Genomic DNA, 27,238 nt, shown 5'->3' with positions numbered 1-27,238 from the left:
GACGCTGGCAAACTCTGACAGAGAGAACGGGACCTCTATTTTCCCCGTGCGTCAGCATGCTCATCTGCAAAATGGGAGCCATGGCAGCTCCAACAATCAAGAACCAAAGCCCGCGTGTGAACGCACGGAGGGCAGATTCCCGCACAAGGTGGAAGAGGTGTGAGCTACCGACGTGGCTGACTTCTTGGTTCTAGTTCATTCTGGGGCCCGGCGTGTAGCTGGGCGAAACGGGGGATTCCTACAGCAAAACCCCGCCCGGGACGTGGGACCCGAGGCCGCGCGGGCGCCTTACGCTGTCCGGGGCGAAGGCGGGCGCGTGGGTGTTGCTGTCCCGCACGAGCACGTGCACCGTGGCCGAGGCCGACAGCGGCGGGTCCCCGTGGTCCCTCGCTCCGATGAGCAGCGTGAACCGGGGCGCGGTCTGGGGGGGGGGAGGGGGAGGGTCAGGCCCTGAAACGCGGGACAGGGACGCGCTCGGACATTTCAGCCAGGTCAGTAGCCCGTCCGGCCCCAGGGGGTTTCTGGCTGCGAACGTAAACCCTAAGTCTGGGGCTCAGAGAGGGAACAAACCCGTTTCACTGTTTTTTCGAAACAGTAAAAGGCACGTAACCTCGTAATCTAAGCATCCTGACAGCCGTATTTCTCCGCTAAGGCGGTCAATCCGGAAGCCGCGCTCTCTCGGTGCCGGCGTTTGAGAAGCCAGGGAGTAAAGGACTTGAGAATTTGGAGTGTTTTCTTCATCCAGATCCACGGCCAACATCTGAAAAATAGGTTGACCTGGAAAGAATTTTTATAATTGTTACTGTTTGTCCAAGGCAGCCTATCAAACCAGGAGGAGGAAGGGTCTTTGCTCAATGGCGCTGGGGCATACACCAGATGGATTAAGTATTCAATATTAATAATAATTAAATATTGTTTATATAGCATCAAATAATATTAAATACTTATATAGTATTAAATAAATATTATTTTGATATTTTATTTCTATTATATCATGTATATTTATTTGTATTTTATTATAATTAATATAATAATATAATTTATATTATAAATACTATTTTATTACATTTTAAATCTCTGCTCTGTCTACAGTTACAGCTTTTTCATTCTTTATATTGTTAGTTTATGCCTTCTCTTTCTTTTTCTTGGTCAATCTGTTCGAAGTTTATCCTTTTTATTAACATTTTTCTAATAATCAACTTAGGCTTTGATAATCTACTATATATGTATCCATTCTCCTACTTTTTTTTAATATGCTATTGTCTTTCTCATTTTTTTTTTGCTCATTAATTTTAAACTTTTCTTCTTCTATAATATAAACATTTTAAGACTGAAAATTTTCATCTTAATACTGATAGTATTGATTTCTGTAATATACTACCAAAATACATGTAGTGTTGTCAGCTTTCACTTCTAAGTATTTTTTAAATGTCCATTATGATTACTTCTTTAATTTATTCACAAAAGTTTTCGGTAACTTCCAAACATTTGAAAACTTTTTGTTATTGACTCCTAAATCAACTACATATAGTAAGAGAATATGGTCTGTATAACATTAGCTATTTGAAATGTTTTGAAACTTGTTTTATGGATCAGTATATGGTCAATTTTTATAAATGTTCCACATGACATTAGAAGAATATATTCTTTAGCAGTTGAATGTGGGGTTCTACGTATGTCCTTTAGATCAGGATTTTTAGTTGTGTTGTTTAAAACTTACCTACATTTATTCTTTTCTTATACATTAAGAAATGTATACCAAAAGTTTCATTATGATATTTCATCAATTTTTGCAGTTCTGTCAATTTTTACATTATGTGTGTTTGAGGCTATTTTACTAGATGCATACAAATTAAGGATTTTTATATCTCCTTGATCATTGAGCTTTTTATGTTTTTGTGTTTACGTATTTGTTTCTTGTGATCATTAATATAAATGAACATGTTTCTAAAAAGAAAAGGAAGAGGTTAAAATCAAGAAAAATGATCATCACACTAGCAGAAATGAGCGAAGAAAAGAACAAGGGACTGATAAAAGAAACCGAAAGGGCCAAAAAGACCGTCTCGTGTTCAAGCACTTAGTAATCAGAGATGAACAATGCAGTAAGCCCTGTCATATGCTTCCGGGAGACCGATTAAGTTGCAACACTTACATTGTGTGCAGTCTGAGCCAGCAGTTCTCAGTGTCTGGATTTGTGCTAAGTAAATAATGCTCAAATGGGACACAGACCTCGCTCAGATATATTCACTGAAGCATGTTTTATAAAATCAACAAAAAGTAACAGTGAAACATAAATTTCCGATGAGAGGAAATTGTTTAAAAATCTTCAAGCACATCTGTAAAATAAAGTATGACACAACAGGGTACTGCAGGAGGACACTGTTAGGTCACAAACTGTAAAATGGCATTTTTTAAAGAGAAAAGTCACACATATGCACATGTGAAAAAATATGCCCGTGTATTTATAAATATTTAATATACACATATACATTTTGTACTGTGATAAAGATGAACAAAGTATGTAGATATGGGAATACACATTTGTAATTATGTGTATAAATCTGTGCATATGTACGCATATATAAATACAACATACCATGTGTATATACACATATACAAATGCAAAGAAAAATACTGAAAGAATATAAACTAAAACATTAATGGTACTTGTCTCTAATTGGTAGTGTTAGAGATGCTATCTATTTCAGTCTTTTTGTGTCTTGAAATTTTCCAAATTTCCTAGAGACTGTTTTGCAAAATAAATAATGCTTTTTGTTATTAAAATAGATGCACATTTTAGTAAGGATGGTTCGTGTTAAAGACTCACAGAATCGTGGCTCAGCCATCTTGCTACCATTTTACAGATGAGAAATTCAGAGATATTCAAGATCCCACCATCCGCCTCTGCTCCTCCCCTCATTCATTTGGCTTTATGTTATATTGATATTCACGTATCAGCTCTTCCAACTGGCAATTTCCACATCATTTAATTGCCAATACAAAATGAGGCTTGCAGACCTCAAAGCATTTTGCTCTAATCCAGGGCCTGGGGTTTTTGGGATGTGAACCGTGGAGTATCTCCCTGAAGACAGCTGGGACCAAGGGCCCTGTCAGAACAGAGGCAGGAAAACCTTCATGGGACAGAGTGGCCCCGCCGCACACACCTGCATCGTGGTTCTCCTTCACGCTGATGTTAAATTCCTTCTCAGGGAACTGGGGTGCGTGATCATTCACATCTCTGACCCTGATGTTGACAATCAAGGATTTATCCACAATTTTTCCCGTGAAGCGGTTCGCAACATCACAGCAAATCTAGGGAGCAGAGAGCCATGTTAATGTCGCAGAACCACTTATCTGATGACACTAATCCAATAACCGTGCTGTAATTGTGTCCTGCATCTGTCTCCTCCGTAGACTGACAGCTCCTGAGGGCAGGGGTGACATGCTCTCATTCACCTTGTGACCCCAGGCCTTGAGCACAGTGCTGGCACAGATCAGTGCTCAACACTCATTTATAGAAAAAAATCAATGCTCTGACTTGAAAAATACTTCATTCATTTTTATTAGGTTCAAGTCTCAGCTTCTCTACCTGCATCAACATAGGCCATTTGTTACAAGCCTCAGTTCCTACATCCTGTCAGTCCTGTGATGAGAAACGAGTACACTAATAAATATTGGTAAAATATCGCAGAGAGCAGACGCTTTAAAGTTTTGAGAAAGTGAACATTTAAAGTAACTAGGACTGCTGTTAACATACAGTGCGTTCTTAAATGGCCACTGCTGTTTCTTGTGTACTTGAATAAGGAAGGTGAATTTATCTCAAACATGCATGTGAGAATTCTTCCCTTTGAAAAGATCTCAAATCAATAATTAAAGCTTCTATCATTAGTTTCTTAGGAAAGTGAAAAAAAGGAGCAAATTAAACTCAAACAGAAAGAAGGAAGTAATAAAAATAAAAGCACGGATCAGTAAAATTTAAAATAGCAAAACCAATAAGGTCAATGAAACCAAAAGGTGGCTCGCCCTCCCATGCACATCTTGGGGCCAGCTTACTGATTTCTGTAAAAACATCCTGCTGATCTTTTAAGTAGTCTTGCACTGACTTTATAGATAAATTTGGGGAGAATTATCATCTTAATAGTCAGTCTTTCAATCCATAAACACAGCACATCTTTTCATTCAACCAAGTCAACTTTGATTTCTTTCATCAGTGTTTCATAAAAGTTTTTAGTAAACGTATCCTGCACGTATTTTAGATTTATACCTAAATATTTTAAATTTATACCTAAGCACTTCATTTGTTTGGTGATACTGTAAACGATGTTGCTTTTAAAATACTTATTTCCAATTATTCATAGCTGATACTAACTTTTATAGAGTAACTTTATTTCCTGTGACTTTGCTAAAATTGATTTTCAAATGTTAAAAACAGGCAGAGGAGTTGAACAGACGTTTCTCCAAAGAAGCTATGCAGATGGCAAATAATGCATCACTTGTCATTAGGGAAATTCAAAGTAAAACCCCAGTGAGATACTGCTACGCACCTATTTGAATGGCTAACATGAAAAACTGGACAAAGGTGCAGAGTGGTCGGAATTCTTGTATATTGCTAGTGAGAATGAAAAATAGTTGTTACTCTGGAAAACAGGAGTTTCTGATCAAGTTAAGCATGTGATCCAACAAGCCCAGTCCTAGGTATTTACCCCTCAAAAAGTAAAAACTTACGTTCACATAAAACTCTGTATGCTTTTAGCAGCTTTGTGATTGCCAAAAATCAGAAAGAACTCGTGTCCCTCAACTGATGAGTTGGTAAATTGTGGGGCATCTGTCAAATGGAATTCTTACTCAGTGGTTAAAAAAAACAAGCTATTTCTGCATGCCCACAGCATGGATGGATATCAGATGCATTATGTTAAGTGAAAAACCCAGACTTAAAAAGTAACATTCTGTGTGGTTCCGTTTATATGACATTCTGAACAAAGTAAAAATGCAGGAACAGACCAGTGTTTCCAGGGTCTAAGGGTTAGGGGAGGGTTTGATGATAAAGGAAAAGCATAAAGAAATATTAGGGGTGATGAAACTGTTCCGTAGCTTGGTATAGTAAATGTAACATACTCTATTTTCTACTTAAAAACAAAATGAGACGAAACATAACTGAGCTGCTTACAAGGCAATATACCTTAAATGTAAGAATGTGAGAGTTGAAAGAGGAGATACATATATATATCTCCTACCTGTATATGAGCTTCTCCATGTATTATCTTCTTTAGGCTAGTCTTTGAAGATAAATAGATCGATTGGTAGACTGATAGACAGAATGATTTTTCAAAGACTGACCAAAAGAGGCTCATCTAGGCATCTACCTCCAAATACCAAAATTTAAGGCAAGAAATCTTACTAGTCATAAATAGGGACATTTAAAAGCCGTAAAAGTCTCAATCTATGAGGAAGATGTGAAATAGGAACTCTACATTTGCATGCACTTGATAACATAGCCTCAAAGTATATAAAGCTCAGATTCACAAAACTAAAATGGGAAGCAGAGATTTGAATGCACCTCTCTCAGAAACTGTTAAAACAAGCAGATAAACAAAAACAGGTAATCAGAAAGGATATCAAATATTTAAACAACATAATTAACTGATTTGATGCAGTTTTTGCCATAAATAGAATATTATACCCAACACTGCAGTGTACGCATTCATTTCAAGAGCACATTGACCATTTACCAAAATTTATTACATGCTAGGATATAAAGCAAGTCTTGACAAATTTCAAAAAATTACAACCACAGAGAGTATACTGAGCTAGAAATCATCAAGAAAGATAATTTACAACCCCAAATGTCTGAGAGTTAAGCAAAACACTTCTAAATAACTTATGGGTCAAAGAAGAAATCACAATAGAAGTCAGAAAATATTTTGAAATGAATGGTAGTGAAAACAAGTAAATCAAAAATGTGTTTTCTCATTATTCAGACATCAAGCCCAGATTTTATAAACATGTTTGATTCTCTAGAGGCAAAAGGGTAAATAAAAGCTTGTGAAATGATTATTTACGGACACCCAACCACATTTGTATTTGGCAATAAGCGATTTTTGAGATTTGCCCAAGCTATGACTCCTGGGTGTCAAATTCCTTGCTGAAAGCAATGTTACTAAAAAACCTTGTTTCCTGAATTATATTCTGCTTATACGAAATGCTTGATGATACAAATAAATGTGCAGTTCTTTTATTTTGTACATCAGAGGCTTGAGCATGAAGAAATAACCAGAAGTCTTTCTAAGTCTGATGTGTGGTGGTGTAAGTGTCTGCTTTGCTAGCTTGCTGGGAGATTTCTGAGTCTTGCAAAATTTACCTCACAGTGGATCAGACTGAAGAAATATTTACGGAGTGAAAAAGCAGAAAGGAAGTAAGCCATGCATTTGCCATTGACAAAGGAACAAACATGGCGCAGGCTCTGCTGCTTGGGGAATCATAATTGCACAGGCTTTGTTTACATCCGTCGCTTGTACACCATGACAGAGTGACTCCCAAAGCCAGAAACACAGGGGGCTGTGTTCATCACTCTGCTTCAGCCAAAACATGCCTCCAAGAGATTCAGGAAATGCACCCTCACCTACTTATACAAAACAGTTATTGCATGTGAAAACAAACAAAAAGGCTGCCTGGACTACAACGAAAGCCTTGACTCCGTTTTTCGCAAATAACAGCACCACCTAGCACTGGCTAATGGCTGCTTGCAGGAGAGAAGCGCACCCCCGAGACTGCTGAAGACGTAGCCAGACTGGAGCACCTTGAGAGAACGAGCGTTCCGCACGTGATCGCTGCTGCAGAGCTGCTGCCCTCGCTCTGCTCTGAGCAGATGCTGCATCGCTGTGCGTGCATGTGTGCAACGCAAGCTGAGATGCCAGTGGGAAACCTCGGGTGGTTTTGTCTCCTTGAAAGCCAGTGATACCCCGCCATGACCATATTTTTTGCAAATGATTATGTGAAGCTATAAGGATACACAAAATATTAGATACATAAACGTAAGCGAGGGCAACAATCTTAAGTCCACGTCTGAGAATGCTCAGAGAGCAGCTTCTTCTGGGAGCTGTTTCTATGAGATTGTGTCCGCACTAGTGAGCAGCTCTTAAGACCAAGGTTTTAAGGGGAGAGGCAGCATTGTCTTGGGACCTTGAGAGCTTCAGACAGCCACCTCTCCCCCCGTTTTCCTCAGAGCCCACATGGTTGCCTCTGCTTCGCTGTGCCTGCCTCCTTGGGCCTCTTTCCCAGTAGACTTACGGCTCACTCACTGGCATCCGCCACGGTGGTCCCACTGGGCATCGTAAGACGGTCAATTCCTGTTCAGCTCTCTTCTCTCTGCCTACAAGACCAAGGATGCCGCAGGGCTACTAGTACTGAACCTGTCTGATTCGGGGACTCCAACATACATTTTAAAATTTTTGTGCAAGCAAATTGGCTTTCTCAGGCACCATTTCTACACGCTCCTCCATAATTTATGACCGTGCCAGCCGCTCCCTGCTCCTTCATCACCCCCACTTCTGGCTCTAAAACCGAGCCAGCTGTAATCCTTCCACTTAAAAACAAGACCCACATGTTTGTTTTATGTTTATTATTTTATATTCCATTTGTTATCCTAAAAGCTGTATCTGAGACCTTTAGTTCTGTAAGATGCCTGGGAGGCATAAGTGCTATTTATTCTTTGGCAAGAAGCTGAGAATTTCTGGGAGACTCAGAATCACAATGGAGAAAGGAAATGTCATGGGTATTTTCTGCTCTTGTAAAGGGTTCTCAGCCTTTTGTTACAGTCCTGAGATTTATATCCTTGGATAAACACACCACAGTGCATTGACATGATGGATTGGCATATGGCTGTTTGAAATTACGTGCACAAGATCTATATACTCTTAGATACAAATGAGCATGTGGAAAATCCTAAATCCCAAACACACAATGCAAAGTCACTTACATGCATAGGTTATATGTAAGTAGGTAAAGAAGACTGTGTTGGGATAAAGACCAACAGATAATTATTACGAAGAAAAAGATGGTTTTCTTGGGTGCATTTGTATCCTATGAAATTGAGCATATTTTGATATAAACAGATAAGATTCCTGCACAGAAAAAAGTCAGACTTTTTCCCTCTCCAGCTCTGTCTTAAATCTTACAGCAGCTCTCCAGCAGGCGCTACTGCTACCTTGTAGGTTTATGGGATTAACAGGAAATTAGCCACGCTAACCCCACCCAGCCACCTTCCAAACACAAGATTTTAATGTTTTATCCAGTTTTAGGGACTCCTTTGTTACCCTCAAGAGTAAAGCAGTCATACTAGACGTGTATGTTTGCCAGTACGTTAGGTTTACTTAATTTGTAAAAACGTCCTGTCCTCACAGACAGCCAGGAAGCAGTCGTCAGCGTCCTTCTGCAGAAGCGGGTGGTTGCGTCAGCAGGGCCGCTGTGTGTCCCCAGGGCACTCTGCTGACCCCTCGTCTCCTGCCGGGAGACCCCATCAGCCTGCTTCGCGTCCTCCTAACTCGTGTGCTGACCCCTGTGGGTGAGGTCGCTATGGCTGCTGGAACAAACGGGGTGCCTACCACAAAAGTCTGTTCTCTCCCCGTTCTGGAGGCCAGAGCCAAAATTAGGGTGTCTGTCGGGCTGGTTCCTGTGTGTCCCTGAGAGGGAATCTGTTCCAGGCCTCTCTCCTACTGTCTGGTGGGGTCCGCCATCACTGGGGTTTCTCGGTTTTTAGACCCATCACTCCGATTCTGTCTCCAGCTTCCCATGGCCTTCTCTTCTGTGTCCTTTTCTCTGGGTCCAAATTTCCCTCCCCTTATGAGGATGCTGGTCACTGGATTAGGTCAGTGGGAGGCATCAAACCAGAACAAAGGCTGACCGACCTCCTCAGATAAAATCATGATACAATCATGACAGATGCCCAGACTGCCAGGAGGAAACCATCACCTCCTGCAGGACTGTAGTTCCTCCTTCGTCAGTTATTGCACAACCCATGAGGTCTCTTTGTAGCTTCTCGTTATCAATTTCAACTATGACTCACCAAAACCAAAATCAGCCCGTTTTATAAACATTGAATAGCTCTAGAGCCAAATGTTCTCAGGTATCCTGATCATATCAGCGTACAGGTCCTTAGAAGGAAGGTTGGTAGTAGCAGGGGTCACAGAGATTGCGGAAATGATTACAAAGCCAAAGTCCAGAACTCTAAAAGGAGATCACAAAGGAAACCTGTATACCCCGGGTGCACTTCTAAAGCACGCCACAGTGTATGAGGCGTGGCTCTCCCAGAACCCGGCACACAGGCTGCTTAAACAGTGCTTACCCAATGCATGATTCCTACAAGTGCTTTACGGTAAATCCCAGCTTAGAATGTATCAAATTTTAGGTACCATAAAAGATGGTGTTTTCTCTCGATCAATAGGGCGGTGAACATATATTTTTCCATTCTTGTGATCTTCTATAGAAAACAAGCCAATCTCTGGATGTTCATCCACACCAGGTCCACTGATGAAGTACATTAATTCCGTGTCATCATGTACATTATTGAACAGCTGGAAGGAAAAAAATCAGGGATAAAAAAGAGGATGAGAATAAACACTACGTACATCGAATATCTAGGCTAAGATTCCAAGGCGTTTTTAAAGACCCACACCCAGCAACTGCAGATGCGAGGATTTATCCCAAAGAAATAAACAGACACGTGAAATGCAGGAACGAGGAACATGGCAGCAGGGTGGTGTGCAATCGTGCAAAGTTGGGAGCCACATGAGTGCCCATCCACGTGGACAGAATGACCTGGTGGTGCCCCCTCACGTGGCAGGGGGGCCGCAGCCTTTCAGGGTTTACAGGTACTGCTGACCCAGGATGAGGGGCGTGACACGTTGTAAAGCAAGAAAGGCAACCAGCAGAACAACCTGCCCCGTACGACCACGCCTCCGGGGAGGTGGGGGTGCGCAGAGCCGGCATTCGCCGAGAGCTGAGAATGAGCCGGCCCACGAGTCCCTGCCTTGTCGAATCTTTGAAACAACCTGTAGTGTAGGTACTGTCGCTGCCCCCGTTGCACAGATGAGGAGACAAAAAACCTGTCCGGTTTATACAGCGAGGACACGGCACGTCTGGAATACGAACTCACTGACGCCCCCGAGTCCTGGGAGTATTCACTGCTAGCCGCTGAGCCTTCAAACCTGTCTGTAGATTTTTTTTTTCAGTAGGCATACACTATTTTTATAAACACTTCGAAAATATGAATTATTTTTTTCTAGGAACCATAGACTGTGAGAGCTGCGGGGGGCTTAATCAGCCAATACATACCTCAAAGACCCAAGGAGATCTGGAAAATCATGGAAACTAACAACCTGGGCTGACTGTAAAGCTCTGGCATTCCAGCACCACCTCGGGGCCTCTATGGTGCATCAGCTGAGACTTGGAGTGAGTAAGATGGCGGGGAGCGGCGGGGACTGGGACCTTCCGGGAGAGCAAGCCCATCTAAGTACCGCCATGTGGGAATGGACCCTCCAAGGAGTCAGATCGCCCAGGTGTTAAAAAGCTTTTGGCAGTGCGGGATTTTTAATACAATCACCCTATTTTTTCCCAATTTTTAAAATCATGGTACAATACACACAACATAAAATTTACCATCTCAACCACTTTTAGGTGTACAGTTCAGTGGTGTTAAGTACGTTCATGTGGGGGTGCAACCATCCTCTCCAGCCATCTCCAGAACTCTTGTCATCTTGCAAAACGGAAACTCGGTACCCGTTGCACTATAATTCCCTGTGACCCCTTCGCCACCAGCCCTGGCACCACTGTTTCACTTTATTTTATTCTTTTGGCCCTCCTTTTTGCCCCCACCCCCAGCCTCTGGTCACCATAGTCTCTTTATTATTTTTAAGTAATTATTAAAGGAAAACAAAGACTTTCTATGGGCCAAATAAAACAGGCCTGCAGGCTGGAATGAGCCACCTGTTGCCACGGGATTCTGGCTTTCTCAGCTCACACTCACCCTCAGGGAGAGGGAGGGTGGGTTCTAGAACCCCGGCGTCCTGAGTCCCAGCCCAGCACTCCTCCTACCACCTGACCGCCTGGCCTTGACGGCACACCACCTTTCGAGACTGTCTCCTCCTGCCAAAAGGGGCGGGCTCAGTCAGAGAGGGCGACGGGGCCCTTTCCTTACGGCAGCTGCCTTACCTGCCCAACAAGTTTGGGAAAGGGTCCTGGGTCTTCCTCCTGCAGCTCCAAGGTGGTGATAGCCCATCTTCTCTTGGATCGCCGCAGAAGCCGGCTGTCTCCCTGGAAACCGCAGTGGCCGTGAGGAGGAGGAGGATGGAGGCGATGGCGGGGCGTGGTGCTCGCACCTGGGCTGCGCCCTCTTTCTCATCCTCCCAACAGCCTCCCATGCTTAGAAATGAAAAGGGCCCATTCCCTTAACTACAGAGTGAGTTCTAAGCTGTGGGGCTAGACACCCAAGGGTTTTACACTTCTGTGTGGCTCATGAGCTAGTCTTAGGGGCTGTGAAGACACAGCACTAGAGACCATTGCCTGCTGTGTGCTGACGCTGGGCCTCTGGGAGACTCGCAGAGTTGTTGGATCCACGAGACAGTTACCGCCTCTCTCCTTATCTCTCCATCTTTCTGAAACCCTTGGTGAGAACATCTCCATTCACTGCTGATGGGTCTCCAGTGCCTCTCTGTCTGCTTGGGACAGAGCCAGAGGGAGAGGCCTAGACTCAGCCGTTCGGGCCAGAGATTTGTCAGGGCAGGCAGTGTAGACAGAATTTAACAACGGGGTTTTGTTCATTTTATATATATATATATATATATATATGTATATATATATATATATATAACATATATTTTATATTTATGTATTACATATGTATTATACTATATGCGTATTACATATAATGTATCTATTACAGTTACTGTCTATTTATGATAAATACAGCTGGTTTCTGGCCACATTCCTTTTTATTCAGAAAATGTACTTTTTAAAAGTGACTGAATTAGAAAGTGAGCTGATCCCAAGAACTACAGGGAGGAAGCAGTCACCAGGCAGGATGGGGCTTCGGGCAAACCGCGCGACGGTGGTGGGCGCTTGGCCACACCCCCGCCCTGTGCGGCCCTCAAGCGCTGGGACACAGCGGGTCTGTTGTTTTCAGCTCCATAAAGGAGAGAACACTGTGGGCCAACCTCGGGGCCAGCACCACAAGCCTGATTTCTGGTGTTCACTGATTACTCCTGTTCCAATGAGACCTAAAAGCACCACGTGCAACTCTGCAGCACTCCGAGAGTCTAAAAGTCCACATCTAGTCACTCATCTATTTTGTGCCAACCAAATATTGACACTAAAACAGTAGAAATTGCAGTCCAGCCTCTAAGTGAAGTCTAGGCTCACGTGATTTATCGAGAAACTGAGTTCCAAACCCCACCTTTGTGTCATTGGTAAGATCGTCATTTTCTTGTTGGAAGCTGTTGGTGATGTTGACCTTAAAAATAAAAATGGCGTTAATTAGTAGGGAATGTACTTTGCAGAATCAGGTAGAAACTGCCTGAAGTTTCTTCTTCTAGAATTAGAAAAAGGAGAAAAAGGAACTGCATTCAGCTGTTTGTTTTTTGTTTTGTTTTGTTTTACTGGAATGTAATTTTATTTATTTATTTATTTTTTGCTGAAGTGCAGTCAGTTACAATGTGTCGGTTTCTGGTGTGCTGCACGACGTGCATTCAGCTTTAATAACTATGGTTTCTCGTTCTTGACATCTCGATTAATAATTGCCGCTTCCCTTCTGAAGCTGCAGGGAGGAGTACTCAGAGAATTCTGACACAGAGTGACCAATGGCAGGGATGTTTAAAACCCTGACATGCTGCTGCCATGGCCATCAACAAAGTGGGAGCTCGGGCTGTCCCTCGGGATGAGCGCACGTGTGGTTAGCAAAGGCGTGTGGGTGCCTGGTTTAAGGTTAGCGGCAAGACGAATAGGGCCTCCTACAGAGAGCACTTTCCTGTCAAAAGCTGCTTACAGATGTGTGTGTGTAAGTGTGGATGTGTGTAAGCGTGTGCATGTGTGTGCGTGTGTGTGTGTGCGCGCACGCTGACACCCGCTGGTGTGCTCCATTTGTTTTCACTGCCGTATAGCATTTCACTCTATGAACAGAGGACAATTTATTATCATTCTCCTAGTGATGGCTGTTTAGATTATTTCCAGTTGTTTGTTATTACAAAAAAAAAAAAAGACACGGTGACTGTAAACATCCGTATGCATGTAGGAAGTTTCTCTGGAGCAGCAGTTTTCAGTTTGGTTCGCCAGGGTCCCTGACCCTATCAGAGTCCACGAGGCCAAACCTGTTCATAATGATCTAAGATGTCATTTTCGCATTTTCCTGTGTGACATTTGCACTGATGGTACCAAACCTTGGTGACAAAACTGCTGGTGCCTCAGCACCACAGGAGGCCATGACGCAAACTCCTCCAGTAGCGAACAGTGGGAGCCTGTCACTTCAAGGAAAACAACGGACAGTGTCGCACCGCCGACAACAAAACTGAAGCTTTCAAGCGAAAATGAGAATTTTGGAGAACTTGTGTCCACTATGAGGAGCTTGCCAGCTTCCCAGTATGTAAAGATGTTTCTGCTGATGTCAGTGGACATACTTGTGGGAGCCCATGACTGGGTTAAGAAATTGTAGCAGACCCCAGCCGCTCGTCACCTTTAGGAAGAACGCATGTCTTTGCTAGCAGGCGCCAGCACATCCACACTCTTGTCTCCTTGCCATAAAAAGCAGAGACAATGCCTTGCTTGCATAGTTGAGGTTTTAGCCTAGGGCGGCTTCCAGTGGCAAAGCCATTGTGTGTCCCTTGCTATGTATGCAGGCAGGACACGGCTTGTTTTAAGCATAGGTCTGTAGTTCAGGGTTTACTCTGCTCGTTGCAAAGGAACAACCTATGCCCTCAGCGATAAACACTGGGCATGCTTTCTGCTTTTTGGATAGTCTATAACCCCCAAGACAAGAAACTGGCTGGCCTGGTGGTCTGTTTTGTAATCAACACCTTATGTCTAAAGAGTTACCTTGTTCCCCTCCCTCCACAAAGGCCCTGAAGATTAATTAAGCCTTTGTGCTCACTGTGGAATTTCTGACCTCTACCGGATCCTGTTTCTCCTTAAGCTCCTGCATTCCATGACGCAATTGTTTGAGATCTTTTCTTTGATTGTACACAATAAATATGAGAGCGTTTGAGAGGCTCGTGGAGTTGGTCCCCAACTCCCTCTCGCTCTCTTGACTTTCCAGGGTCTCGAGTAATTCAGTCCATCTCGGTGGGACTTCTGCCGGACAGAACCCACAACTGGTGACCCCAACGTGATCAGCTGCACAGCGACGGAACCGGCACGCTTCAGCTGGAGAGAGAAAGTGCATCGGGATCCCCGTAGAGTTCATCCCGGTAAGGGAGCCGCAACGCCCGCTCGGGATGGTGACCGACGTGCCTAGAATCCAGCGAGAGCCTTGTGCTTCTTTCGCTTTCTTACTGTGGGTCAACAACTAAGGAGCAAATGGTCTACCTCTGCACATTGCAGCAGCTGCTGAAGGCAGCTCACTGCCCCATGTCGGAGGAGCAACTTACTAAACTGCTACAATTGGTACAAGGGACTTGTCCCTGGTTTCCAGACCATGGAACAATCGATTTGGAACTCTGGGATTGGGTTGGTAAGAATTTAAAACGTAGGCATCAGCTGGGGGAGAAAATCCCCACGTCCATTTTAACTACTTGGAGTTTAGTACGCACAGCTTTATGTGCCTTATACACTTCCTTGCAGGGTAATTACGCTGAACCTGAATCCTGTTCTCCCCCTTCCTCTCCTCCTGCTTCTTCTCCCCCAGTCCTCTCTAGGCCGTCTGCCCCTCTTTCACAGGAGATCAATATGCCGCTGCCACCGCCTCCTCCTCCCTTTCCTGAGGAGTGTGATTGTAAGCAAAATGCTGTGGAACCATGTTTTAAAGAAGGCTTACGTTGGGGAGAGCTGCATGCTCACCTGGTGATTGCAGGGCGTGGGCAGGGTGCTAAGCATGAGGCTGTCCCTTTCTCGGGATTCAAGGAACTAAAAACTAGTGTTATGGAAAATGGGACTCAAAGTTCATTTACTAAAGGTATTCTTGATATGATTGGAAATGCATATGTCATGACTCCTTGCAATTGGAGAGCTCTTGTAAGAACTGTCTTAACTCCTGCTCGATTTGCTGAACATCATGAAGGTCGTCTCTTACAAGCTGCTCGTAATCCTGATGCTGGTATTGCTATGTCTGTAGAAGTGCTTGAAGGAACAGGCCACGGTGCTGACACTCAGCCACAGAGCCACATGGGCAGGCTGGCTTTTAGGCAATGTGCTGATACTGCCCTCGCGGCGTGGTGTAAGCTTCCCGATGCCAGAGCTGCTGCTGGCTCCTTTGTTACCATTCGACAAGGCGTCACAGAACCTTATGCTGATTGTATTAATCGCTTAGAACAGAGCATCTCTCGCCACGTAGATAATCAGGAGGCAGCAAAAGTGCTCTTAACAACAGCTGGCTTATGGAAACGCTAATGCAGATTGCCAGGCAGCTCAAGACAAAAATATAGCCAATTGCATAAGAGCTTGCCAGAATGTAGGAACTGAAACCCATCGTGCCCAGGTCCTTGCAGCTTTAATGAGCTCCCCTTCTGCTGTGACCTGCTTTACGTGTGGTAAACCTGGCCATGTTCAAAGGGAATGCCGCCAACCCAGTAAGGGAGGGCAGGGAGGTCCACCTCAAAAAGTACCTAACAGAGACTGCCCTCGGTGCGGCAAAGGAAGACGCTGGGCAAACCAGTGTCGCTCCAAATTTGATAAGGATGGCAATCTGATTTCGGGAAACGGGAAATGGGGCCCCAGCTCCCACGTCCCAAACCCCAAGTGGCGCAATCCTGGCCATTCAGCTCAAATCCAGGTCTTTATGACCCAGCCTCCTCGGTCCGGTCCTCCGGAAACCCCTTCAGCAGCGCCTTCTCAGTGGACTTATGTTCCACCTCAGAATTAATTCCTAAGGAACAGGATTGTATATACTCGGCCTCCACTGGAATCTCTGGACCTGTCCCTGAAGGGACCCAGGGTCTCATCAGACACGTCACAGCAAGGCACTCTGCTTCCACCTCAGCTGCTTGATGCTAACTTGACTGGCCACGTGAAACTGCTTTCACAGCCCTCCAGACCTCGTGTCCTCTCTCCGGGAACCCGGCTTGCAAAACGTCTGCTCCTTGCCCTTACAGGGGCTTTGCCAGCCCTGTGACTACTCATCCTTTAGCTACGGCAGCCCTTTACTGGGCGAGAAGGACTGGGTCTCAACAGCCTCTTTTACCGGTAAATCCAAGCGGCGTAACTGTTCGTGGGTTATTAGATACGGGGGCACGAGGGCCTCCTGGATGGCAAAAGCCTGTAGGCCAGTCAGTCTTCACTGGTGTTGGGGGAGCGAATCTGCCAGTGCAAAATAAGGACCCCCTCAGGTGCACAGACCCTGAGGGGCACGTCGCTTTTATCCCACCCTTCATTTTACCCATGCCAGTCTCCCTCTGGGGTAGAGGCCTCCTGAAACAACGGGAAGTCATTACACAGTCTTTTGGGTAGGGGCCACTGCTGAGATAGCTCCCCTTCCTCTGGCCTGGACTTCGTCCACACCCATTTGGGTTGAGCAGTGGCCCCTGAAAGGGGAGCGTCTCTCTCAGGCAAAATTATTAGTTCAGGAACAATTGGCTGCTGGACATATTAGACCCTCTACGAGTCCATGGGATACGCCTACAGTCACCATTTCGAAAAAGCCAGGCAAATGGCAATTAACACACGACTTAAGGGCTATTTATGCGGTCACTCAGCCGACGGGGGCCTTGCAGCTGGGCCTCCCTAACCCTTCCATACCTCCTCTGATTGGCCCCTAATTGTAACTGACTTAAAAGACTGCTCTTCCACCATTTCTTTAGCTGAACAAGACAGAGAAGGTTTTGCTTCCTGTCTGCCTGCTGTAAATAATCAAGCCGCCCTTTCACATTTCCAGTGGCGAGTCCTTCCGCAAAGGATGATTAATAGCCCAGCCACCTGTCAATGTTTTGTTCGTCGAGCGCTGCTTCCAGCCGGCTCTCGGCATCCTGCTCGTCTGATCTGTCATTATGTGGATGACGTTCTTTTAGCAGCTCCTTCGCAGACACAACTGCTCTCCACTTACGAATTTCTACAGTCCTCTTTGGCTTCCTTTGGGTTACCGATGGCTCCAGATAAAGTGCAAACTGAACAACCTTGGAAATATCTAGCTTACATTGTTTTCCACCGAGCAGTCTGGCCTCAGCCTATTCATTTGCAGACAGAAAACCTGCAAACTCTTAATGATTTTCAAAAATTTATTGGGGCCATTAACTGGATTCGTCCAGTTCTTGGCATCGCTACAGGCCAATTGTCTCATTTGCTTAATACTTTGAAAGGGGACCCTGCTCTGGGCGCCCCAGACACTAACTCCGGAAGCTTTACAGGAAGGCGCTCTTGTGTAGCAAGCCTTGTTGTGAAGGCAGCCTTCTTGTTGACAATCTATTGTTGCTTATCTATTGACAATAGATAATGACAATAGGTAATGACAATCCTTGTTGCTTATCTGTTTCTTTTTCCAACCCTGCATTCTCCCACAGGCCTCTTAGAACAGCTGATTAATGGATTAAGGTGCCTTGAATGGTTTTTGCTACCTCATTCCTTTAAGGAAACTTTAACAGCTTATACGCAACAGCTGACAGATTTAGTCTTGAAAGGACAACCTCACTGTCAGCAATTAACTAGTCACAGCCCTGATGTTATCTTCCCTGGGGTTTCACTGGAAATCTTCAACTGTTTGTTCTCATGGTCTTTGGAGTGTCAGATAGCTTTGGCTGACTTTGTGGGACAGTTTATTTACTCTTTGCCCTCAGATAAGCTCTTACAGCAATTACCTCTGCTCAGTGTCCCTTTACCCTCTAAGGTGACACATTCCCCTATTCCAGGCGCTCTACAGTCCTCATCGACGGTTCTGGAAAAACTACTAAATCGGCCGTTGTGTGGTTTGATGGAAACTAGAAAAACTTGGTCACTTCAGGGCAGCCCTCTACCCCGAGAGCTGAACTGAAAGCTGCCGTTATGGCTTTACAACCCTTTTCTTCCCAGGCCCTCAGTGTGGTCGCTGACTCTCAGTATGTGCTCTATGCTGTGCAGCATATAGAGGAAACTATTGTCAAAGACTTAAATGATCAAAACCTACTTTCTCTTTTCCTTTCTCTTCAGTTCCTCATTAGTAAATGACAGCACCCTTTGTTTATCACCCATGTTCGCTCTCATAGTAATCTTTCCCTCTGACATTAGGAAACGAAGTTGCTGATCAATTTGTTGGCTTTAGCCAGGCCTCTGAGGCTGCACAACATTCTCATGAGTTTTTTCACCAAAATTATAAATCCCTCATCAAACAGTTTCATCTCACCAAGGCGCAGGCTAAGCGGATCACCGCTGCCTGTCCTGACTGTCAGCGAGGAGCCAACAGTCAACCATCCGGGGGCGTCAACCCCAAGGGCTTATCCCATAATGGCAAATGGACGTCATGCACGTCCTCTCCTTTGGGAAACTGAAATATCTGCATGTCTCCATTGATACTTTTTCTCATTTTGTCTCCGCCTCCCTGCGTACCAGGAAACAAACTAAACATAGTATCAGACATCCCCTTCTCTCTTTTGCCTGTCCGGGTGAGCCTTGACAGATTCAGACAGACAATGGTCTGGCTATACAGCTCAAAAATTTAAACTATTCTGTCAAGGTTGGGAAGTTCAACACATTACTGGGATTCCTTATAATTCCACAGGTCAGGCCATTATTAAACGGGCCCATCATACTGAGGCGGGAAGCCCCATGCAAAGACTGGCAGGACCCCCAGGCAGGGCCACTACTTTCCCACCGGCACCATCCGGTTCCCAGGCTCCGTGGCGTTATCTCGCTTTTTGCTTCTATAATATGGCTTGCTTCTAGGAAAGCGGAAATTACCCCTAAGGTTCTATTGGCTCCCAAAGCTCACTCCTGATTGGTCCATTTGTAACACCTATTCTGCATATGGTAGGAACCTAGCTCACTCCTGATTGGTCCAGTTGTAACACCTTATTTGCATATGATGTTGCAAAGTGTTGCGAAGTCTAGACTGGTAGCCTATTAAAGCCTGTGTAAACCTACAAACAGGGTCCAGAGCTTGGAGTGTTAACTCCTCTGGGCCCGCTGGCGTAATAAACCTGAGTTCTCCAGCTTTCAGCGTGCTGCTTGGTCTCTCGCCCAGATCCAGGTTGCTGTCACAACTGAGCTGTAACACCCTTTGCTGTAACAGCAACTAAAAGCAAATGTTGTCAAAACAAAAAAGGGGGAACCCACCAGGGACACCCCCAGCAGAATCTTTGAGTGAAGTGTTGTACACCATTAATTTTCTTGACTGTGATGCCCAAGTCTTAGAAGCAGCAGAGGAAACACTTTATGCAGCATTCAGAGAATAGCCCAAAAGCTATAAAGTTCTTATCAAAGATAAGAGCCCTGGAGTCACCACACTGGGAGGGCCCTTCTGAATTACTTACCTTGGGGGGGAGGCTGTGCGCGTGTTATTTTGCCCTCAGGCCCTAGGTGGCGACCTGCTCATCATGTCCAGCCCTTTCTGGAGCCATCCCCTGGATTGGAGCGACCAGAGCCTCCTGACTTTAGGCCTGCAGCTCGCAGAGGAAATGAAAACTCTGAATCTGGAAGGATGGCAGAGACCAAAGCCAATGAAGCCAACGGGACAAGCCATCCGAAACGGAAAAGGCAGATCGACTCTGCAGCACCCCGGGTGGCAGCCTCCACCAGGGAAGCAGTTGACATCTCTTGGGGCCAGATAAAGAAATTAGATTCTCAGGCCACTAAGGTCCTGAGGGAGGCAAAGTACGGGTTTCTGGCATATCTGGCAGTAATTTCTCATACGGCAGCTCAGGTGTTGTTGCTTCTTTTGCTCTTTCTGTCGCTTCCCTTAAGTATAGGGCCCGTATACACTGGGCCCATGCTGTTGACCCTCCGGTTTTCCGGCGAGTCACTTGGTGGGACGCAGACCCCCCCACTTGGCACTAGTGATACTCAATGGATGGGAGGAGTCAGGTTCTCTCCTCAAAGCCACCTGTTAGAAAATTGTGATTGGCTGATGCTAAATGAAGCCGCTTCTTTTATCTCCTCTTCCCCTCCCCCGACCTGTGTGTCTAATGTCCCTTCATGCTTTTGCTTATGTGCTGAGGCCCATCCTTCTTTGCACTATTTACCTAAGACTGGCACGGAACCTGCTAATTTAACTTTCATTTTTGCTGCAGCTTTTGACGTTAATCCAGCAACCACTGCAGCCTTTCCTCCGCCTGTCGCTTGTTGTCACATGTCTAAAGAATGGAGTCCTCATAGTCAATCCATCTCTCGGGTCCCTTGCAGGGCACCCAGTCCCCGTGGAGCCCCACGTTTTAACTGTACAGCCTATGGTTGGGGCCCACAAGGACATCTTTCTGCTGATCATGCTCACGTTGGGTTTGGCCTTCCGGCCACCTCCCAAGCAGCCTGGACGGAGGGGGCTCTCTGGCCCTGTTCTACGCCTCCCTAGTGCTCGTGCCCATGGTCCCTGGCACGTCGATCCCTGGCGCGTTGCTTTGCCGTCTCTCCCGGGGCTCCAGCACGCAGGCCGCGTGTTGCTAACACAGCTGCTGCTACTCAGTTTGATCGTATGGATCTAGACTCTCACATCTGCGATCGTGTACTATTGTGTACTGCTCACCCTTGTTTTCCTTACGACATCTTCTAGTCTAAATGTTACACTTGAAGATGGATTTCACACCACCCATGCCCGGCCTCCAGCCTGGTACACTTCTCATATTAACAATGGACATTACTCTCAGTATCTCTTCTGAAGCGACAACCTCAGGTTTGGCTACCTGTTCATTTCACCCGCCCCTGGGAGGGCGACAGTGGTGTTACGAGATTAACGCATGCAGTTTCAAAGTGGAGACCGAAACGCTTTGTTGGTTGGCTGATCGCTTTTACCATCTCAGCCGTCATCATTCTTGCCACTGTTTCAGTAGCAACGGTGTCACTTACTAAATCAACCCATGCCGCTCAGGTTGTTAATCCCGTTGTGACTGATGTTACTCAGGCTAGGGTAACTCAGGCTCAAATTGGTAATGGAATTATGCATCGGCTTCGGGCCTTGGAAGCCGCCACTGGCGGTTGCCAGCGCCTGCAGTGTGATTGGCAGCGTGATAAGATATGTGTCACCCCTCTCCAATATAACCGCTCCTGCTACTCCTGGGACGTTATTAAAAACACCTTCAAGGGGGCTTTTCTTCTGACTGGCAAAATAGTGTCGATACTCTTTCTGCCCAGCTGCATCAGCAGCTCGTTTACATTCAAAAGGAGACTCAAACAAATATGGAACAGGAATTACACAGTAATATGAGACAGCTTAACCCCGTCAGCTGGTTTCGTGGTCTCAACCTCCGCCTCTGGGTTATTGTTGGATTCTGTACAGTGATCGCTTGTGTTTTTCCTACAGTCTGTGAGGTGATTTACTCCCTTCGTGCCTCTTTGAATCAGCAGCACCAGGTGATGATGTCCTTTCTGCGACCAAGAGTGATCTCCTTCAATCAAAACGAAAAAGGGGGATATGTGGGAGCCCATGACTGGGTTAAGAAATTGTAGCAGACCCCAGCCGCTCGTCACCTTTAGGAAGAACGCATGTCTTTGCTAGCAGGCACCAGTGCATCCACACTCCTGTCTCCTTGCCATAAAAAGCAGAGACAATGCCTTGCTTGCATAGTTGAGGTTTTAGCCTAGGGCGGCTTCCAGTGGCAAAGCCATTGTGTGTCCCTTGCTATGTATGCAGGCAGGACACGGCTTGTTTTAAGCATAGGTCTGTAGTTCAGGGTTTACTCTGCTCGTTGCAAAGGAACAACCTATGCCCTCAGCGATAAACACTGGGCATGCTTTCTGCTTTTTGGATAGTCTATAACCCCCAAGACAAGAAACTGGCTGGTCTGGTGGTCTGTTTTGTAATCAGCATCTTATGTCTGAAGAGTGTACCTTGTTCCTCTCTCCCCATGTCTGTCCTGAAGATTAATTAAGCCTTTGTGCTCACTGTGGATTCTGTAATCTCTCCCAGATCCTGCCTTTCCTTAAGCTCCTACATCCCATGACACAACTGTTGGTGATTTTTCCTTTGATTGTACACAATAAGTGTGGGAGCATCTGAGAGGCTCGAGGAATTGGTCCCTGACTCCCTCTCGCTCTCTAGACTTTCCACAGAGTCTCGAGTAATTCATATCCTCTCGGTGGGACTTCTGCTGGACAGAACCCACATCCCAGTCGAGCGTGGCACCTGGTGGGGTCTGGGGATTTAGCCCTCCCTTCCGCATCAGTTTGCTCACATTGTCTTTGACACACACCCTTGAGATGTTCTCCATCTTACATAAAGTGCGAATAGAAGTGTCCTCAGGAAACGTGTTGATATAAATCTAAAAGTGTGTATGTCATATAAACCAGCTGTAAGAGGGGTCCCCTTCGGCTGTTCCCACTACTCCCCCAGATTGTCCCCTTAAACCCCTCCTTTGTATAATTTCCAGGGCTCCCTTTCCTGCACTGTACTCAAGGCATCCAGCCCCCGCGCCCCCCACCGCAGCAGGTCACACTCAGTTCCTCCCCTCCCTTTATCCCAGAAAAGGCAAAGCCCGCTGGAGCTGGGCTCTCAGCCCCGGGCACCTGTAGGTAGGTCCCACGTGCCAGGTTCTGGGTACCAGCCCCTGCTCACCTGCAGCAGCAGCAGCAGCAGCAGCGGCAGCAGAAGCAGCAGCGAGGTGTGGACCCTGGTGCTCATGCCCACGCAGGGATGCCTGGAACGCCCCCAGAGCCCGCGGGCAACGCAAGTCCTCCCAGGCTGGTGGGCTCGCCTGGAGCCCATCCTTCCCAGGCACCCTCTCCTCCAGTCACTCTCTGGTCACTTTGTCCCGGACACTCTCAACTCTCTCCTCCCTTCTCCCTGGCCGTTCTTGAGATTATCCAAGCAGGGCGGGCTGATCCATCACCTTTAACCTCATAGGCCACAAGCGGAGTTCTAAGGAAGGGAGTGGAGGAAGAGGAAACTGCCCCAGCCCCACATGCAGCAGGGAGCAGGCTGGGCTGTGACCCCAGGAGATTAGGGCTTAGTCAGAGGAACATGAAACCAGCATCTATGGGGAAGTAGAGGTCAGGTTTCCAAAAATCAAAGGAACGCCCAATGATCTCTCTCTGTAGCACGGCATTTCAGGGCCTGCTTCCTATAACCCTTATCCTTCGAAACCAAAGAACTGGAAGAGGAGTCCAAGAAAGAATAACTTTATTAAAGGAAAAAAAAAAAAAGAAAGAAAAAAAAAAAGTGAAAAAAAAAAAACCCAACTTTTACTTTCCAAAGAACAATCTTTATCCCAACCATATCTCAGGGCTCTGGGGTTTACAGAATTTTACACTTAGATGAATCTGCCTTTTTGAGTTTTGTATTAAAGAGGGAGGAGAGATGGGAAGGGGACTCCCTATGGGTAGGGTCTCTGTACCAGCCTGGGGATCTCTGCATTATAATTATGGAAAAAGAAAAAGACAAGTTGGGAGTGTACTGTATCAATGCTTAAAAGTTGCAAAGATGAAGTTTAAAACAATGTGACATCCTTTAGTTCTCATGACCTTAGCGTATGACCTTGTGATCACATTCCTTTGTGTAAAATAGTAAATAGTCTTTAGCAGATGAAATAGAGGGTAGATTTTCTTGTCTTAAGGTAATAGTTCTACGAGAGGCTACCGAATGTTTTAATTTGAATAGTTCATTATCTGAATCCCAACTAATAGTTTGTTATTAGAAAGAGTAACAGGCATGATTTTTAAGGTCTCGATATTGTTCCTGTGCATAAAGAGAAGCAGAGTAAAAATGATCAAATTTGCAACTTTGTGTTTCTTTTCAAAGTGGATATTTTTATAACATGGAAGTCTGTAGAAAACCTTGATGAAGTTGGAGTCACTGATTTAGCATTTGCAGATCTCAGGTGAGCTACACCATGTTGAGTGTTCATGAGAGAAACCAGGTGCAGGGTGTGCGCCCTCCTGCTGGCGGTGACCCTGCTGCTCCAGGACAGTGTGTTGTCCTGCGGAGACCTGGAGAGGGGCTGGGGAATGGGAGCAGAGGCTTCCACTTCTGTGTTTGCTTTGTGTTGAAGCAGTTGGTATTTTAATATATTAGAAGCAACCACATTTTCAACATCCTCACTCACTGGAAAATAACTGAGCAAGAAGCCAGTTTCCCGTAAGGCAATCCTTCTCCACTAGGCAGTGACTCGCTCAGCTGGTGGCTCTGGGCCTCACCTGCCGCACGTCTTAGGTGAGTCTGAGCTAGAAGACGCCAAGGTCCCCTCTCGGTTCTGAGTATCCAGGAAGTGTGAGTGTCCCTAGAAGTGCAGTAATACATTGTGGCCACAAGGTGGCAGCTCCCAGCTCAGTGTAAACTGATAAATGAAGAAAGTGATGGTGAGATCAGTTATTTGATTAAAAGAAAGGCAAAGGTGACAACTAGTTATCTAGACTCTACCTTCTGACCTTGGGTGTTGAGGGGTGCCTAACCCACCTCAAGGTCTCAGTATTTTTTGTGATGATAAAGTCATGAGTGCGTCTAAGCAGATTAATTTTGTCTTTAATTATCCGTGTCAGTCAGGGTCCCTGAAAATGCCAGGCTTGAACCTAAACATGTTCATTTTCCATTAGCAAGGAGTCAGAGCATGGGCCCACCGTCCCTGCTGCAGAAGGATAGGATGCTTTCTTTCCACTTCAGGAAGTCAATGGATTTTTCCGGTGAACAGAATGGGAGCGTCCTGAGGATCACTGGTAACTCATGGAATTCACTGCGAGACTGGGAATCAGGTGCTCCATCCTGGCTCGGACTTCTGCTTGGACGGTGGCTGGATGATCCGGCCCTGGGCCCAGCCGAAATGGAGGACATTGTGGTGGACAGACAGTGAGAATCAGAAGGATAACAGAAAAGCGCCCGTCCCTTCCTCTGTTGGCATGGCGAGGAGACAGAATTCCTCGTGTGGGCCAAGTTAAAATGGAAGAAGGGGATGGTCAGGGATGAGGTCCCCAGAGGGATGCTGCAGGTGGGGAGGGGAGGACACCTCACACATCGGGAGGGAGGCCCAGATTTGGCCACTTGGACGCCTTCTCCACGGAGGTGAACCAACCTCCATGAATGGCTGGAAGAGCATCCTGGAGAGAGGGAGCAGAAGAGGGAGGGAGGGCAGCGTCCAGGGGGCCCACACCCACACCCTCCTCTCTGTGTCTGGTGAGAGCTGGAGATAAGAGGGGCCCTGCCATGTGGAATGATCACATTTCAGCAAAATGCAAAGAAACTATTGGAGGCTCTGGAGAGAGACCACGGCGGCAGAAACTGGAGGAGACAGGCGGGCAGAACCAGGTGTTAACGTAGGATCCGGGTAGTGAGCACACAGCTGGTACCTGCATGGTTCTTTCAACTATCCATGTGCTCAAAATTTTTGATAAAACAATGTTGTGGGAAAAAAAAATCAGAAATGTGAATTCAACTCCAGCAGTTAAAACAATCCAAATTATTACTAAGTGTAGTTTTACCCCAATGTCTAATACTGTGTATCTGGTGGTACCCCAATTTCTAACATGTGTGAGAGCGAACACATCTAACGTGAGAGTAGAAGTCATCATTTATATTTCCAGATTTATTTTCAGTGACTCAGAAATGTCTGTCCCTTCTCTTGGGTGTTTCAGCTGTCACACCGCCTGATCAGAAAGTGATTCCTCATGTTTCAGTATTTGAGTCAGCCCCCATGAGCTGGCCAGAAATTTTCCTTTGAGAGATTTTACTCTCTTGCCCCTATTTATTCAGTTAATCATTGGAGATGAGCAATTCGTGGGGGTGGGGGGGCGGGGAGGGGAATGCTGCCAAATACAGCAGACGGGAGTGCTTCATGCTTTTTGCAAGTGTAGTCTAATACTAATAATAGACAGTAGAACTACTAAGCTCTTTCTTCAATTGTTTATGTATGTAAATGTTTTTGTGCTGTTTTAGGGAAGGAAAAGGGAGATAAGGAGAGAGAGTTGAGGCTGTTTGTCTTCCTACACCAAAACCATCCTGTCGAGGTAAAAATACATACTTCTTTGTTGTTTAGAACATTTTTGATCAAACTTGGTAGATCGTTCATTTCATTATTGCATAAGACCTATTAGCAAAAAGCATTTCATTCCAGTATTTAGAAGATTGAACAGCCTAGGAAAAAAGCCAACCCTTCCTTTTCTTTTCCGTACTTTGTTAAGGGGGACGTCTCCAGAGAGAGGATTTTAGAGGAAAAGATTGGTGATCAGTAATGGTGACTTTTCCAAACCTGGCCAAAATGTCGAATGAAGTGTGTGAAAAAGTCAGCTGAAGGCCAGGTGAGCTCTCCACACCTGGAGTGTAAAAATAGAAGAGTGTGGATGTAGGAGAAATGTGCTCAGGGTGGAAACCTCCATGTCTTCCCGCTCATCTGTGGCACAGGTCAGCAGAGCCATGGAGCACTCAGGTCAGTGACCTATTCTTGAGGCAAAGAGCCAGCTAAGTGCCTTTAAGCCCTGGAGAAAGTAGACTGAGATCAACAAAAGATTTGGTTAGTGGCCAAAGTGAGAGGTGACTGGACTAGCAGGTGAAATGCTGTCAAAGCAGCCAGTTCAACCTTGCAGGCTCTGAGTGCCTTAAAGGCAAGTTTCTGAAACATTAACCTCCAAGGATCTTGTTAAAATGCAGATTTTGATTCTGCAGGGGAGGTCAACTTTTACCTTTGCTTGTGGGGAAGGAAAAATAGTGTTCCCCCTACCCCTCTGTGCTCTTGGCTGAGACTCCCTGTAATAAAAGATTAACAAGAGAGAAGCCAACAGAAGTTTAATACCCTGTCTCCCTCCCACATCCATGGGAGAGGCCCAGGGGCAGTGGGGCACGTCCAGAAATGGTCCAACACACCACCTTCAATACCATCTTCAGCTAAAGACAAAAGAAGATGTTGGGGGTTGGGAAGTTGTCAGGAAAAGCACAAGACAGGAGAGGGCAGTTGTTATGCAGATTTAAGTCCAGTGTGAGAAGAGCTGATAAGATTGATGAGCTTCTGGGTTT

The 27,238-nt window shown here is 45.7% G+C and overlaps 1 protein-coding gene and 1 long non-coding RNA gene across 2 annotated transcripts in view; one reads left to right on the top strand and one right to left on the bottom strand.

Annotated features, from left to right (window-relative positions):
• Window positions 1-13,468, bottom strand: part of CDH26 (cadherin 26) — a 33,820-nt gene extending 20,352 nt beyond the window's left edge. The window contains exons 1-7 of the mRNA XM_072943535.1: window positions 13,456-13,468; window positions 12,446-12,540; window positions 11,206-11,307; window positions 9,408-9,569; window positions 3,165-3,312; window positions 611-777; window positions 293-421 (exon numbers count right to left, since the gene is read on the bottom strand). Coding sequence (XP_072799636.1) covers window positions 293-421; window positions 611-777; window positions 3,165-3,312; window positions 9,408-9,569; window positions 11,206-11,307; window positions 12,446-12,540; window positions 13,456-13,468 — 816 coding nt within the window. The remainder of the gene's footprint in view (window positions 1-292; window positions 422-610; window positions 778-3,164; window positions 3,313-9,407; window positions 9,570-11,205; window positions 11,308-12,445; window positions 12,541-13,455) is intronic.
• Window positions 13,469-14,241: 773 nt separating this feature from the next.
• LOC140687481 (uncharacterized) lies at window positions 14,242-26,521 on the top strand. The gene is made up of 4 exons (XR_012061870.1): window positions 14,242-14,447; window positions 24,899-25,537; window positions 26,165-26,235; window positions 26,410-26,521. It is a non-coding gene; the product is annotated as an uncharacterized lncRNA (long non-coding RNA).
• Window positions 26,522-27,238: the final 717 nt, after the last annotated feature.

The sequence above is a fragment of the Vicugna pacos genome, chromosome 19, assembly GCF_048564905.1.
Source record: "Vicugna pacos chromosome 19, VicPac4, whole genome shotgun sequence".
NCBI lineage: Eukaryota > Metazoa > Chordata > Mammalia > Artiodactyla > Camelidae > Vicugna > Vicugna pacos.
Note: the sequence above shows the minus strand (reverse complement) of the source record. Positions and strands in the feature narration are given on the sequence as shown.